Below are 14,664 nucleotides of genomic sequence, written 5' to 3'. Positions count from 1 at the left end.
TTGTGATTATGTTTACTCTAATTATGGGCATAACCACATTAGCATAATTACAGTGTTCTATTCAACGACTATAATGCCTTAATCACATTGTAAGGGGGCATGTAATGTTTTAGCAGCTTTATTAGATCAGATTTAAAATCAGAACTGGGTGCAGAATCAAACAGGTATTTTTTTTCTTTTTTTTTCAACACACGTTCAAAAACAAACAAAGCTCCTGATTGGTCAGGTTAATGAAAGATCTCAGGTTGCACAGTCAGAATCCGGGGAGGGCCTCTGGGAACACAGTTTGAGGATGGAAGAAAATACTTGGAATTCTGCCAAGAAAAATAAACAGAGAGAGAGAGAGAGAGAGAGAGAGAGAGAGAGAGAGAGAGCAAGAGTGCTGATAAAGATGTAAAGAGAGTACAGTGTATTATCAGTCATAGGATCTGACGGCAAAGAACGCAGCCTTCAGGAACAAACCATGAGGAAGTCACCTACAACAGCACCCTCATAAAATACAGCTTTCCATTTCAAAATACATAAACCACTAAAATACAGAAATAAAATGTAAAAACCTGTAGTCTAGAGTCTCATGGTGCTTATAAGGTAGACAGCAATATTACTGCTCATATTTAGGGGTGGATTTAAAATTTAAATCTTACATTTGTTCACATCATGATCATGAACATCATGATGTTTTTGTTTTTCCTGCATCCTCTTGTCTAAAATAGTTTGAAAACATACTTGCAAATGTATTTATTTATTATAATTTTTTGCTTGGGACAGACCGTTCAGAACTCCTATGCCATAGCAATGCACTTCACACAGTCAGAAGAGCTTAGCAACAGCCTAGTAATACACTAGCAATCTCTCAGAATCTACTAAATGGCACAGCACTGCAAAAAAAATAAAATAAATAATACAAATAAAAAACATTTATAAGAACTTAGAATCTGAGAATGCATTATAGCAACCACTCACATCTTCCTAGCAATTCCTACCATTCAAAAAAATATAAAAATATAAATATAATAAGTAACGTGCAGATATGAAGAACCTATGAAAGCCATTTTCTGCCACTGATGAAAAATAAATTAACAAAAGGTAATTGCAACTTTTTATCACACATTTCTGGCATTTTTTCCCCACAATTCTGAGATCTCATAATTCTGACTTTATAATTTGCAACTGCAAGTTTATATCTTGCAGCAGTGAGAAAAAAAAGTGAGATAAAAATTTTTCATTTTTTATTTAGTGGCTGAAATGGGTCTCCATAAGAAGCAAATGCAGCCAGACGTGGATGAAAACTGATATTTGATGAAAACGGAGAGTGTGTGAGTGACCGAACAGGATGTGTTTCTGACGGCTGGAGAGTGTGCTGACAAACCGCAGGATATGGGCCAGTTTGGGCGCTGAAGATAACACTGAATTAATATGTCAGGCGTGTTTGTGTCAACCTTTTATATGTGGATAAAAAAGTGCACACAGTTTGAAAGCAATAAGCCAATAAGACGATTAGGAAATCACATATGAACATGCAAAACAAACATGTGACTATAACATTCAAAAATGGAACAATTCATATTTTTCAAGGCTGCATTTAGTTGATCATAAATACAGAAAAAAAATCTGTGAAATAGTATTACAATTTAAAATTTATATATATATATATATTTGTTTTTGGTATAATTGTACTTCTTTGGTGAACAGAAAGGTCAATGAATGAATAGCATTTATATGAAACAGATATCCTTTGTAACACTATAAATGTCTTTACTGTCACTTTAGATCAATTTAATGTGGCCTTGCGAAATAAAAGTATTAGTTTCTTTTTTTGTTTGTTTGTCAATAAACTAAACCTAAATCAGTAATGTTTGTATTTGCAGACACTACTAACGGATTCAAAATAATAAATGAAAGCTAACATTCTAGTTTTTAAAACAAACAAAAACACAGAAAGACGTAGAGGAAGGAACCTGCTGCATCATGGGAAGAAAAAAGAGCAGAGGAAGGATGAGATAAGATGAAGGGATAGTAAAAAGCTAAGAAGTTCTAGTATAGTCACTGTTTTTCTTTGTGTGATTTCTGATTGGCTGATTTTTTGGGGCAGTGTGGGCGGTCCTTGTGAGTGAGTGAGACCGAGCCGTTTTCATGGAAACCGGGTGGGCCGTGTGCACAAAACATTTTGCAGCAAATGGAGAGGGTTAAAAAGGGGTCGAATTTCAAAGCATCTATTCCATCTTGAGTTGCGTCTGATGCATTATCTGCTTGTACAGGATGAGTATTCAGAGCGCGCTGGCATCAAAACAGACGCAGATCCTTCAAGGGTTAAGATTCCTTTTTACCTTCGAATTATAAATCAGAATATATAGTAGAGACTGAGCCCAGAAAAAAAAAATATATATGCATAATTAAATAATGAATTTTTTATGATTGGCAATGCAATCTTCTTACTCTCCATCATACTGTGTGCTTCTAAAATTGAAGATTACATTTTAAAATTAAGAATGAAAGAATTAGAAGGCTAATTAAATGTTAGTTAAAAATGAATGCTTAAATAATACTAAAAATAAGTAAATACGAAGCCTATTAAAAATTTGTTTGTGTGTGTGTTTCTTTTAATTTATTTTATTAATTAATTTTATTCCCGGTCTTTGATGCTGACTTGGTCAATGCTATTCCATTTAAATTAAGTACTTAAAATGGTACTTATATTTGTGTCTTTATCATCTGGTGAAGAAATGCTTGTATAAATGCAAAAAAATCATTCATGGCCATGCTGCTTGTGAATATATTCTCAGTTTAAACGACTCTTCTTACTGTTGTCTCTCAAGTGCCTTATTGCGGAAATAATGCACAGCTGGTCAAAATATAATAACTGAGATACATAGCATAGTCAACAGATCTGCTAAAATGATCTGATAAAAAAATAAAAAAAGCAAACAAACAAACAAAAAACCTGCATTGCTGTTTAGACAAACTTTTATTGCTGTCGCTCTGAAGCAGAACTGTCCTTAATAGAAACAAAGAAAGAACAAAGACAAATAAACTGTGGTACTGAACAAAAAACGAAAAAGAAATGATATCTGATATTATATGAAGGCATTGTGTGAACTCTAGTATGATCCGGGTTAACATGACTAAATGCTTCCCTCTTCTGTTTGTTGTTAGGAACTTCTGAAATGACATTCTGTCATAATTAACTCACCCTTACAAGGCAGCATTTATCATTTTCATTTTTCATTAGATTCAATTTATGTTTGAGTTTACATATACTTTAAGCACATAGATTAATCTTGCTAATTTAGAACAAACAAAGAAATATACAAACAAACAAACAAAAACACTTTCCTACTCTGCCCTGATAAAAGTGGGTGAAAAAGACGGGCGGATCTACCGGGGTGGCAAATGCCACCCTAAAAGAAAGCCTTGCCACCCCTGCTGCCACCAGAGTTGGCAAAAGAATTAAAGGTTATGGCCAATTTGAACATTTACGAGCGCGAATCTTTCGTGATTCGTGATCCAGCTCCGAACTTCAGAACTGCTGATTCAAATGATTTGCGATCCACAAACTGACTCAAATGATTCGCGAACCCGCTACAAACTCTCGAATTGATTCAAATGATCCGCGAAGCCGCTCCGAACTCCAAAACTGACTCAAATGATTCGCGATCCCCATAACTGACTCAAATGATTCGCGATCCCGCAACGAACTCCCGAACTGATTCAAATTATTTGCGATCCCCAAACTGACTCAAATGATTCGCGAACCCGCTCCGAACTCCCGAACTGACTCAAATGATTCGCGATCCCGCTACGAACTCCCGAACTGATTCAAATTATTTGCGATCCCCAAACTGACTCAAATGATTCGCGAACCCGCTCCGAACTCCCGAACTGACTCAAATGATTCGCTATCCCGCTCCGAACTCCCGAACTGACTCAAATGATTCGCGAACCTGTTCCGAACTCTGACACCTATTCAGATATAAATGTAATTTATAAAATAAATTAATAATTATCGATTTTGAATATTGCACCTGTCAAACATAGTTACCCACTTTTAAAAAGCGTGAGGATACGTAACTTCGTTTTGTGTCAGAACTTTCACCCTTTCATTCATAAATTCACCCCTTTGTGTTTGAAAAGTGACAGGAATTGAATCGCGGAAATGGAACTTGCTGTATATAGCAGAACTTCACGGAATTCGGCCTTTTCTTAATTAATAAATCAAAAGTAGAGCATTTAATCAAGTCTCGATATGGACTAGTGTCTGCAATATTAAAGGTGTTCAGTACCGTCGGCAGCTGCTGACTTGCATTTTATGAATCAACACAGTGGTTTAGGGCTGAAAATCTTCTTTACTGTTTCACTAAAGAAAAGAGGCACATACATCATACATTTTAGCGTGATGGTGAGTAAATTTACAGGAAATTTTCATTTTTGATTCATTTTCATATCCCTTAATGAATGTAAAACATCTGGCCAACAACAGACGTTTAATTATGAATAGACTAATAAACACAAAACATGAGTGACAGACAACAAACCTAACAGTCACCAAGTCCTATGATTTGTAAAAATAAGCTTTACATAAACTTTTCTAGTAAACTCTACAGAACCTAAATGGTTGCATTCTTTTTTATGTTAAAAATAAGGTGGATAGAAAATACGGGTACATAATCATTATACTAAACTAATATCAAGTATAAAACATGTAGAGTACAAGTAAAACATTTCAGATTAAGTATGGTACATTAAACATTTGATTCACTGAGATTTAATATGAGACAATAGTGTAATTGCCTGATGCCAGTTTATTTCTGTATTAGCACTTTTACTATTCTGTTGTTTCTGTTTTTGAATGTTAACAGCAAGACGGAACTAATTATTGGTTCCGCCCGGAGGTTTTCCGGGCGCTTTTGAGCGACGCACTGAGAAAAACTTTACGGCGAAAGAGACTGATTATTCCGCTGTTGTAGTGTTTAAGTAAATAAATTTACAAGAAAATAGACAGAAGATGATACGGGAGATCTGAAAGGATGTTTGGCACCTCTTTGTGATAAGCAGCAATGAGGTTTGTTAACTGTTAATTTTACTATTAGGGTGATATATGTTTTCATGTGCCATTTTTTCTGATGTATAACATATAAAGTATCTAGCTGTAAATGGCTGGATTGTAACACAATATGTTGAGACATGCATATAGCATTATTTTGTTAATTTTGTTAATTTTCTATGAAGGTATTTTTGATTCAAATTAACTGAGCACCTGTGGCAGTGCGATTTGTAGTTGTAGAGAAAAGCCACACATGTGTATCAGTAAATTTGAAGTCACAGAGTGAAATGTTTTAAGAGTTGCAAACCTGTAGCCTTTTTTTCTCTCCCACAAACACAACACAACAGTTACACCTTCTCAAATTCTTCATTGCAGGTGCACAAATCCTATTCTACAAATCACACATTTAGAAACTCGTACGCTCACATTTTTGAAACAATTGCTGCAGTGAATGTGGTGCAAAACGCATTTACACACCCGCATCAAGAAATGTGCAGTCGTGGAGAAATGTTGAACATCCGCAAATCAGTACGTGAATTCATCAAATGAGAGTTGCACACTTGTAGAATATTTTCTCAGAATGTCTTGTATATTTTTCTAACACAAACACAAAGTACATAACTACAACTTCTTGAATCTGCTGCGATGAAGCTCAAACACTGTTTTTTTCGCTTTCAAGCGACAAGTTTCGCGCTCTCCCTTTTGCACCGAGATATTTGGTTCAAAAGTGATTTGTGCATCTGTAGAGGTAGTGGGCGGGACTGTTTAGAGATTACAGAATTTCAGCCAATCAGAAGAGCTACTGAGCCAGTAGATATACGCCCCAAGCAGTTTTACGCCCCTGTTGTTCCTCATGCGTCCAGTAGGGGGAGGCTGCAGACCTATGACCTACTGTAAAATGTATTATTTATATATATTTATAAACTGTTTTTATATACAGAGATTGAATGATATATGATGTTGTGAATTTATATTAAGTTATATTTAGATATTAACCATATTCAGGCCATTAGACATACAGTACTGTGTAATCATATGGATCCTAAATGAAATATTTGCTTTACAATTCACAATTGCTCGTTATACAGCAACAGAACATGTTCTACATAGCATTTTATGAAGACCAATAAAATTTAACAATTTTCTAAAGTTCCAAGGGTCATTTAAAAGAAAGACAATATTGTTGTTCACAAAAAAAATTTATTAACACCATGACTTGGTTATTTCTTAACAGCATGACTCCTGTAGATGACTCTCCAATGGTTTGCCACTCTTCTTTAATTGTTTCTTTATCCTGCGGTCAAAGTGATCCCACTCACTGATAAAAATAAATAAAAAAGCAAAAGTTGCATAGTGGTAGAAAACAATGGTTATTTATAAATAATGGCAGGATGTCATGTTTCTTTTTTTTTTTTTGTCCATTGATGATAGACTGTGGTTAGTTAAGTTTGAGTCAGACAGAACATCTGACTCAATCAAGTACTTTTGCCTCTCGAAATAAACTGATCCATCTTTTGAATTGATATCGCTATTCTTTCTTATTTAATTGATCAATCTTTTATAAATAATAAATGTTGCATCATTACACAATACAATCAACAACAAGTACTAACATACCTCATCCATATCGCTTCAAGAAGGTCTGCTGCTATCATACATATAGATATGGTCTGCTGTTCTTATAAATGACTGGGCTCATATACTAATATACTGCCTCCCCCTACTGGACGCATGAGGAACAACAGGGGCGTAAAACTGCTTGGGGCGTATATCTACTGGCTCAGTAGCTCTTCTGATTGGCTGAAATTCTGTAATCTCTAAACAGTCCCGCCCACTACCTCTACAGATGCACAAATCACTTTTGAACCAAATATCTCGGTGCAAAAGGGAGAGCGCGAAACTTGTCGCTTGAAAGCGAAAAAACAGTGTTTGAGCTTCATCGCAGCAGATTCAAGAAGCTGTAGTTATGTACTTTGTGTTTGTGTTAGAAAAATATACAAGACATTCTGAGAAAATATTCTACAAGTGTGCAACTCTCATTTGATGAATTCACGTACTGATTTGCGGATGTTCAACATTTCTCCACGACTGCACATTTCTTGATGCGGGTGTGTAAATGCGTTTTGCACCACATTCACTGCAGCAATTGTTTCAAAAATGTGAGCGTCGAGTTTCTAAATGTGTGATTTGTAGAATAGGATTTGTGCACCTGCAATGAAGAATTTGAGAAGGTGTAACTGTTGTGTTGTGTTTGTGGGAGAGAAAAAAAGGCTACAGGTTTGCAACTCTTAAAACATTTCACTCTGTGACTTCAAATTTACTGATACACATGTGTGGCTTTTCTCTACAACTACAAATCGCACTGCCACAGGTGCTCAGTTAATTTGAATCAAAAATACCTTCATAATTTTCTTTCTTCAAACCAGTTCTCACGGGTTGACCAACATTAAAGCCCTGTATTTTAACCAAGACCTCTTGCCTCATGCCTGTCACTGGGGGAGCTACAAATAGTTTTACATAATTCACACGGGAAAAAAAATTGGCTGATAATTTTTACAATAATTATAATTTTACATTTTAATATTTTGATCAATCTTTTATAAACATGACATTTGAATTTAATTAATTAATGTTGCTATTATAATATATGCTATATAATATATAATTGTCAAAATAATATATATATATATATATATATATATATATATATATATATATATATATATATATATATATATGTTAAAAACTCAAATTTTTAAAATTGCTTTTATGGACTGTCAGTAATATTCTATTGTGTTTTACTGTAATGAGTATTTTATGATTTATAATAGTATATATTTTAAATAATTATTAAATGATAATTTAGCAATTGCATCTAGCTTTCTTCAGGTGGTGTTGGTGGGACCCCTTCTAAAAATGTACGAAAGTGATCATCTGTGTTAAGTTCTGGGTGTTTGACCAACAGCTGGCATTTAGGGAAGAAATAGGCTGCTACCAACCCTAGATTACTGAGTAAACTGACTCCTACTTGAGCGATAGACTTTTCTTTATCATTTAGACTTGTGTAGATGGGGATGAACATCACCCACAAAACACAGTAACTCAAGGTGGAGATGGTGATGTCTCTGGCCACGTTGTACTGTCCAGGCGGCTTTAGAGCCATGAAGGTGGCCATGAATGACACCAGTGCCAGCAGAACATTGAAACCAAGCATCAAACCAAAGTTTAACATGGGCTCCACTGGACAACGCAAAAAGGTTTTTATGTACGTCACCTCCAAACTGGCGACGTATTGGGTCAGAGAGGGAGCTTCTTGGGCATACCAACCGCACAGTCCTGCTTGGACCCCACAACATCCCAGAATAACAAACAAGCTCCCTCGTCCTCGTATGTTCTCCAGATGATCACAAGACTTTTCAGGGAATTCTGTGATGCACACAATCTGGTAAGTAAAAAAAGACAATGGATATCATTTTTTATCAAAAATGATAAAAGTTTTTAATACAGTGCAATTAGTCCTGAGTATTATTAATTAACAACATGTATATACTGTAGGGCTAGTACTGAGCCTCGCATATGACATGCAGACAAAATATAAAGTATATATCATCGCCATAAATGAAGAATGCATTTCCACAATATGTATATATTTGGGCACAATTTACTAACTCATTCTCTCTTCATAGTGAAATTAAAACAAGGGAACAAATGATTAAATTTACTAAAATTAGGGAAGTAATTTGTAGATCATGGTCATGACTTAAAGCTGCAGTAGGGAACTTTTGACGCTCTTGCGGTTAATAAACAGAACTGCTTGCGTCTTGTGGAAGAACATCGTAGCCGGAACTACTTCTCTCTGTTTATGTCTATGAAGAATCACAAAGGTACTGGGTTACTCCGCCGCGGTACCCCCGAAGCATCTAAAATAGTCCGAATATAAACACTTATTATAGGTGCACCCTAGTGATTCAGGACAAGCTAAAAACATGGTTTGGAAAATGGATTCATGGTGTACTCGCTTATTATATACATTTTTCTACATTTTGAACACAAACAAAGTTACGGACCGCAGCTCTGATTGGTTGTTTCTTATCGGGAGCGATGGAGTTTCTGCAAATGGCAATAGGACCACTGGGAGGAGCCAGAGGAGCTTGATTTTTTTTTTGACAGGTTTAACAAATAGTTACCTATTGCAGCTTTAAATAAAACGAGGGAATGAATTAGTAAACCTTCCGTGAATTAACAAATTGTGTTCTTAAATTGTGGCCATGATTAAAAAAAAAAAAACTGTTCATGCTATGTCCTCATAATGTTTGTCTAATAAATTACTGTTGCAAAAATTAAAATGGCTATTAACATGCATGATGCTTTTTTTTTTTAGGATCACCTGAAGGGAAATGGTCAGGATGACTGAGAGGGCCACCGTGGGGAAAAAGGCATTTAGTGGCTCCTGCAGACGGCAGACGATGTCTCCTGGCTGACCCAGGAACAGCACCAGGCTTACACATGTTCCCGCTAGGCTCAATAACATAAGGCCACTCAGTAGTCCACCTGCACTTTTCACCAGTGGAGTTCCTCTGTGCTTGAAAAATAGAGCCCCTACCCATAAATGTGACACTAGAACTAAAACTCCTCCCAGAATGAGTCCAATGGACTCATAGTTGCTCCAGTCCAGGTAAGTATAGATGGGATAGACGCAGCTTGTGCTTCGTAGGGTGGACCACTGGCCAGCAGGACATGATTTACACTGGATGTCATCTTCCAATCAAAAGAGAAGACAGATAAAGGTTAATCAACATCAAATGAAAAAGCTCTTAAATGCATACATTTCTATTTGGTATGGTGTAACATGTGTTAGATAAAGCAGTTATGGTCAGTGCTGATAGTTAGAGCCTTATTAATATTGTTTAGAATGACTTAACCTATGTTGGTGTAATGGCGGACCTGAGTTGTTCAGGAACGTTCCTTCCTTGCAGTCAATACAGTCGAAACAGCACGAGTGGAAGCCTTTAACTCTGCGCACCTGTCCTATCCCACAGTCTGAGGAGCAAGTGGACATTGGCACCTGTTACAGAGATCATTTGTTAAGAGGTGCTGACTCCTGGATGCACCGCTCACATGTTTAGACACACCTACCCATTCTCTGTTATTAATATTTTGTGTATTTCAGATTAGTGGATTTTTATTTTTTTTTAAATTTATTTTTAAATCACACTTTTTGTTTTTTAAAGAATTTCAAAAGCATCATTTATATTAATCTTCAAAACTCAATTCAAATCTTTAAATTACAGGGACAGTTCGTACAAAAATGAAACATTTGTCATATTTTACATACCCTCATGTTGTTCTAAACTTGTGAGTTTCTTTCTTCTGTCGTGCACCAAAGAAGATATTTTGAAGAATGTGGGTAACCAAACATTTGACGGTTGCCATTGACTTCAACAGTATGGAAAAAGTACTATTGGAATCAGTGTCTACTGTCAAAAACTTGGTTAGCTACATTCTTCAAAAACCTTTTGTGTTCAGCAGGAGAAATTCAAACAGGTTTGGAATGACACGAGGGTGAGGAAATGATGACAGAATTTTCATGTTTGGGTGACTATCTCTTTAAAGGATTTTTAAGATCATGAGAAAGTGTGTCAAAACTATTGGGTGGTAGAAAACAAGGTAATATGATGCACTTCAAACAAAAATAGATAGCATTTATAAATATAAATAAACAAATTATTATTAAAAGCATTTCAAGTGCAAACAGTGTTAATGTTCATACCTTTCCGTTTTCCGTGTGCCACTTTATTTTCTTTTCATTAATTGTTAGGTTCTGATAAAAGTTTCCAATTATGTCCAAGTGCACAGTGTTGTCACTAAAGTTCCATTGCATAACATCATAGCCAACGTTTGGATTACCCTCTTTATCAAACTTAAAATTGACCCCCTCGAGATCTACAGAAAGTTTTTGGAGACTCTGTAACAGCTGTAGAAAGGACCATAGATCTTCTATTAGTATACTCTTAATCTTCTAGGATAAAACAAGCAGATTTACGGGAATAATAGATTGCGTGTGATTACCTGCCATGGATAAACATTGTCAGTCCTGGGATTTAGAGCGCAGTGGGTGGCATTGCATCCCAGCAAGTTATGCAGTGCATGAGCAGCACAGTAGATGGCAGTATACACACTGAAAGCTGACCGCTCCACCGTCTGTACCATGCTCACATTGGCTTTGCTTAGGTAGCTGCACATTGGGCAAGGGTTGTCCAGAGGAGAGATATCTGTATCTGGCTGCTCGGGGATTGGCATCTCCTCCAATTTGGTGAAGAGCTCATAGATATAAGGAGTGAATAAGTGAAGAGGTCTTGTGATGTCTGCAAATGCCAGCACTGTTCCTATTGAACTGATCCCGGGCAGGGTGGCTACAGCATCATTCAGAGCCCATGCTGTGCTTGCCACCCAAACACCTGTCATGTTTCGTTTGATTACCTGCTCATCACAAAAGCATTTAGAATCACCAAACCTGTAGACTTATGAATATAAAGCAGTGACTGAAAAATAGAGGAACATACCCACCCACGAACACTCACACACACACACACACACACACACACACACACACACACATATATATATACAGAGAGAGAGAGAGACAGAGAGCGCTGACTTGACTAAAGATTTTTTGTCAACAAATAGTTAGCTGGCTAATTATGTTTATATTAATTAACTTCTTAAATATCTGCTTGGAGTTAATATATATCATATTCGATACTCAAGCACATGCCTGATATACTATAATTACCTTAAGGACCAGCTGTTAACAATCTGTCTTTTACTGACCGATAGTTTTTTCTTTCTCTGACTAACCAACTACAATTTTTGTCTATTAAGCCTCATTGACTATTGGGGGGCAGCCTTAAAATTTATATGTATATTTTTCCCTGAATGCCACTAATAATGTCAGTCAAGATTTCTTGCATTAATATAACTTCACAATTTGTTTTGTGACCATTTTCCACTCTTTTTTAAGCCTTAAATTTAATCAGGCTAGTTTTGCTGCTTCGACTTTAAGGGACTTTAAAAGATTATTGTTGCATTCCGGTGTGCTGCTTTTCTATTGTTTTTCTATTTAAACGTGCTACATGGACATCTTTGACAGTTGCTCTTGTGTCTTCCATCTAACATCTTTTGCAGCATCTAAAGCATCACATCATTCAAAAAAAAGTGGTTCACAAGTTAGTTAAACTTTTAAAAAGCATGTCTTGAGATCAGGTAAGCGATCTGTCTTTGGCTTTTTCTTGAAAGATGCGGTGATCTCAGATTGGCAGCTCATTCAACCAATCTTTGAACTTTGTGAATTGCTAGAAATAACAAAGCCTTCGTTAAACTGAGTCCAGCTGTTGTTATGGGGTGTTGTGACACCTCAGCCTAGGTGTGTGCTTGTGGTTTGTGTTTTTAAGTGCCGCCTGGATGGGGTGTGACTAGCACACCTGACACTTGTTGATCGCAGAATTGAATGTCCCTGGCAGAGTATTGTTTTGGGTGATCATCTCTACAACTCTATTATTTCAAAGTATTTAAAATTTTTGCTTCAAAAGACCATTTTTTTTCCATAATATGACCCATTTAAAATTGCATAAAGCTTTTCACCTCTATGAAGAAGTCTCTTGCTGGCTTTGGAGAAGAGAAGACCACCACCACTCCCACTTTGGCGTCCTCAATACGACTGAGAATCTCTTTCACCGTTTGCTCTTGATCGCTGTATACAGGAATCAAACCCTGATATGCCACACAGATGGACTGCTCATTGGCCATGCTGGAGAACAGCTCCTGACCCTTCTGTCCGTATTCATCATCACTACCTACTACCGAAACCCACTTCCACCCAAACTCTTTCAGAAGCTGCACCATGGCGGCAACCTGCCAGCGATCACTAGGGACTGTGCGCATGAAGGACGGGAAGGTCTCTTTGTCACTGAACACGTCGCTGGTGGCACCATAGCTAATCTAAAAATGTGAGAAATTAGAGAAATTCAAAAACAAGAGGAACATCCTACTAGTTAAGTGGCCAGTCATGCCTGTTATAATCATTGCATGAATTTGCTGAAACAGTTTAAATAACATATTCAAATAAATAAGTATTTTGCTTACAAAAACAATCCTTTAAACAATCCTTTTGGATTCTTTAAATCTATCACTTCATGTCAACTCACCAGAGGCATCAAGAAAAATCCAATCAGCTTTCCAATAACTGGGACCAGCTCGGAGCTGTTTGGTCCTATGATAGCTATAACACGAGGCTTGTAGTCGGTGTAGTTACAGGCAATGTCCAATTCTTTTGTCGATTCCTTTGTGAGAAGCTGGAGGACGGGCCTCATGACCACGGCTGGTTGCATGCACGTGTCGTAACTCTCAAATCCCAGTGTGATTCCAGGGAGAAGATACTCTTTAGAATTGATTTCGTCCAAAGAGAACTTCATCGCCAATGCGAGAGACACACCGTACGTGCTTATACTGCCAAAACAGAAACAGTGATTTTAGGAGGAAAGCATTTTCAGATTCCTAGACTATATGGCTTCCTTCATGATTTTACCTGTTGCACTCAAGATCGTCAGGCTTTACCCGTTTGCTCAGGTCACTGGTCAGTTCGTTAATGGGGAAAAGTCCTCCTATCAGAATATCTCCAGGGGATTTAAAAAGACTTGTTGTGATGTTCTTGAACCATGCTGGCTTTTCGCTGCATCCAGACCCCAGAATGCCACAGAGCAACAGAAGTGTCCACTCCTTAGCCATCCTGGAGGGCTGAAATAGCTGGACTGACCTCAGTGGAAGTATTGCTTAGGTTCTTCTTGTGTTGATGTGTTGTGATTCCCTCAGTAGCGAGTGATTATGATGGTTTGATGGTCAATCAACGACACGTAAATGAGTGAAACGCCCCACCCCAGGCCTTAATGGGCTTTGAATGTAAAATTAGGGGTCTACATGAAGTTTCTTTCCGGCTTCACCTGGATATATTCTGGTCTCTCCTCAACGTTCAAGCAAGTTCTAAATGACATCGATTAATCGCAGAGTATTTTGTTACTTGTGGATCTGTCCCACTTTTAAAGCAGTGTTGTTTTCAAGCAAAGGTCAGATTACTTTTTATGCCTTGGGGATAAAGTTATTATATTGTACATAAAATATTGGAGTCGAATAAAAATGATATGTTCTTAAACAGGGTGTTATTTCTCAGTCACAGTACTCGTTCAGAAACACTTTGTGTCATGCATTGACACAACACAAGCACAGAAAAGAGTTCTGGTTCAAAATATTTGTCTGGAAAAATATGAGTGTTGAATAAACTATGGAAATGTGGCAGTTTGCCCAGTGCATTTGTACAGAAATTGTGGGTATTTCCATAGTATTTGTTTGTGGCTTTGATTTAAAGTGCTTTATGATGGATGCTGGCCCATTTATGAATGATTCGAATGAAACACTGAAAGACGTCATCATGGACCTTTGGCACATATATGCACAGCAAGAACTAAGGAAGTATTTATGAAGTTTTCAAAAGACTTAATATCCATTCTGCCTCTTAATATTATTATTTTTTACATTAGCATTTATAAGATTAATTTTAAACACCGACTTAT

The 14,664-nt window shown here is 36.8% G+C and overlaps 1 protein-coding gene and 1 long non-coding RNA gene across 2 annotated transcripts; one reads left to right on the top strand and one right to left on the bottom strand.

Annotated features, from left to right (window-relative positions):
• The first annotated feature begins 4,915 nt into the window (after positions 1 to 4,915).
• On the top strand, positions 4,916 to 9,562 carry LOC128022053 (uncharacterized). Its single transcript, XR_008185845.1, has 3 exons — positions 4,916 to 5,059; positions 8,100 to 8,486; positions 9,423 to 9,562. It is a non-coding gene; the product is annotated as an uncharacterized LOC128022053 (long non-coding RNA).
• On the bottom strand, positions 7,912 to 13,825 carry LOC128022052 (taste receptor type 1 member 3). Its single transcript, XM_052609263.1, has 8 exons — positions 13,626 to 13,825; positions 13,246 to 13,546; positions 12,683 to 13,039; positions 11,111 to 11,521; positions 10,812 to 11,015; positions 9,986 to 10,106; positions 9,429 to 9,799; positions 7,912 to 8,483 (listed from the first exon to the last, which is right to left on the bottom strand). Exons 1-8 carry the CDS (start codon positions 13,823 to 13,825, stop codon positions 7,917 to 7,919), a joined length of 2,532 nt encoding a protein of 843 aa, XP_052465223.1. The 3' UTR covers positions 7,912 to 7,916.
• Between the last annotated feature and the right edge of the window lie 839 nt (positions 13,826 to 14,664).

This window comes from Carassius gibelio, chromosome A11 (genome assembly GCF_023724105.1).
Source record: "Carassius gibelio isolate Cgi1373 ecotype wild population from Czech Republic chromosome A11, carGib1.2-hapl.c, whole genome shotgun sequence".
Lineage (NCBI taxonomy): Eukaryota > Metazoa > Chordata > Actinopteri > Cypriniformes > Cyprinidae > Carassius > Carassius gibelio.
This window is presented reverse-complemented; position numbering and strand designations above follow the sequence as displayed.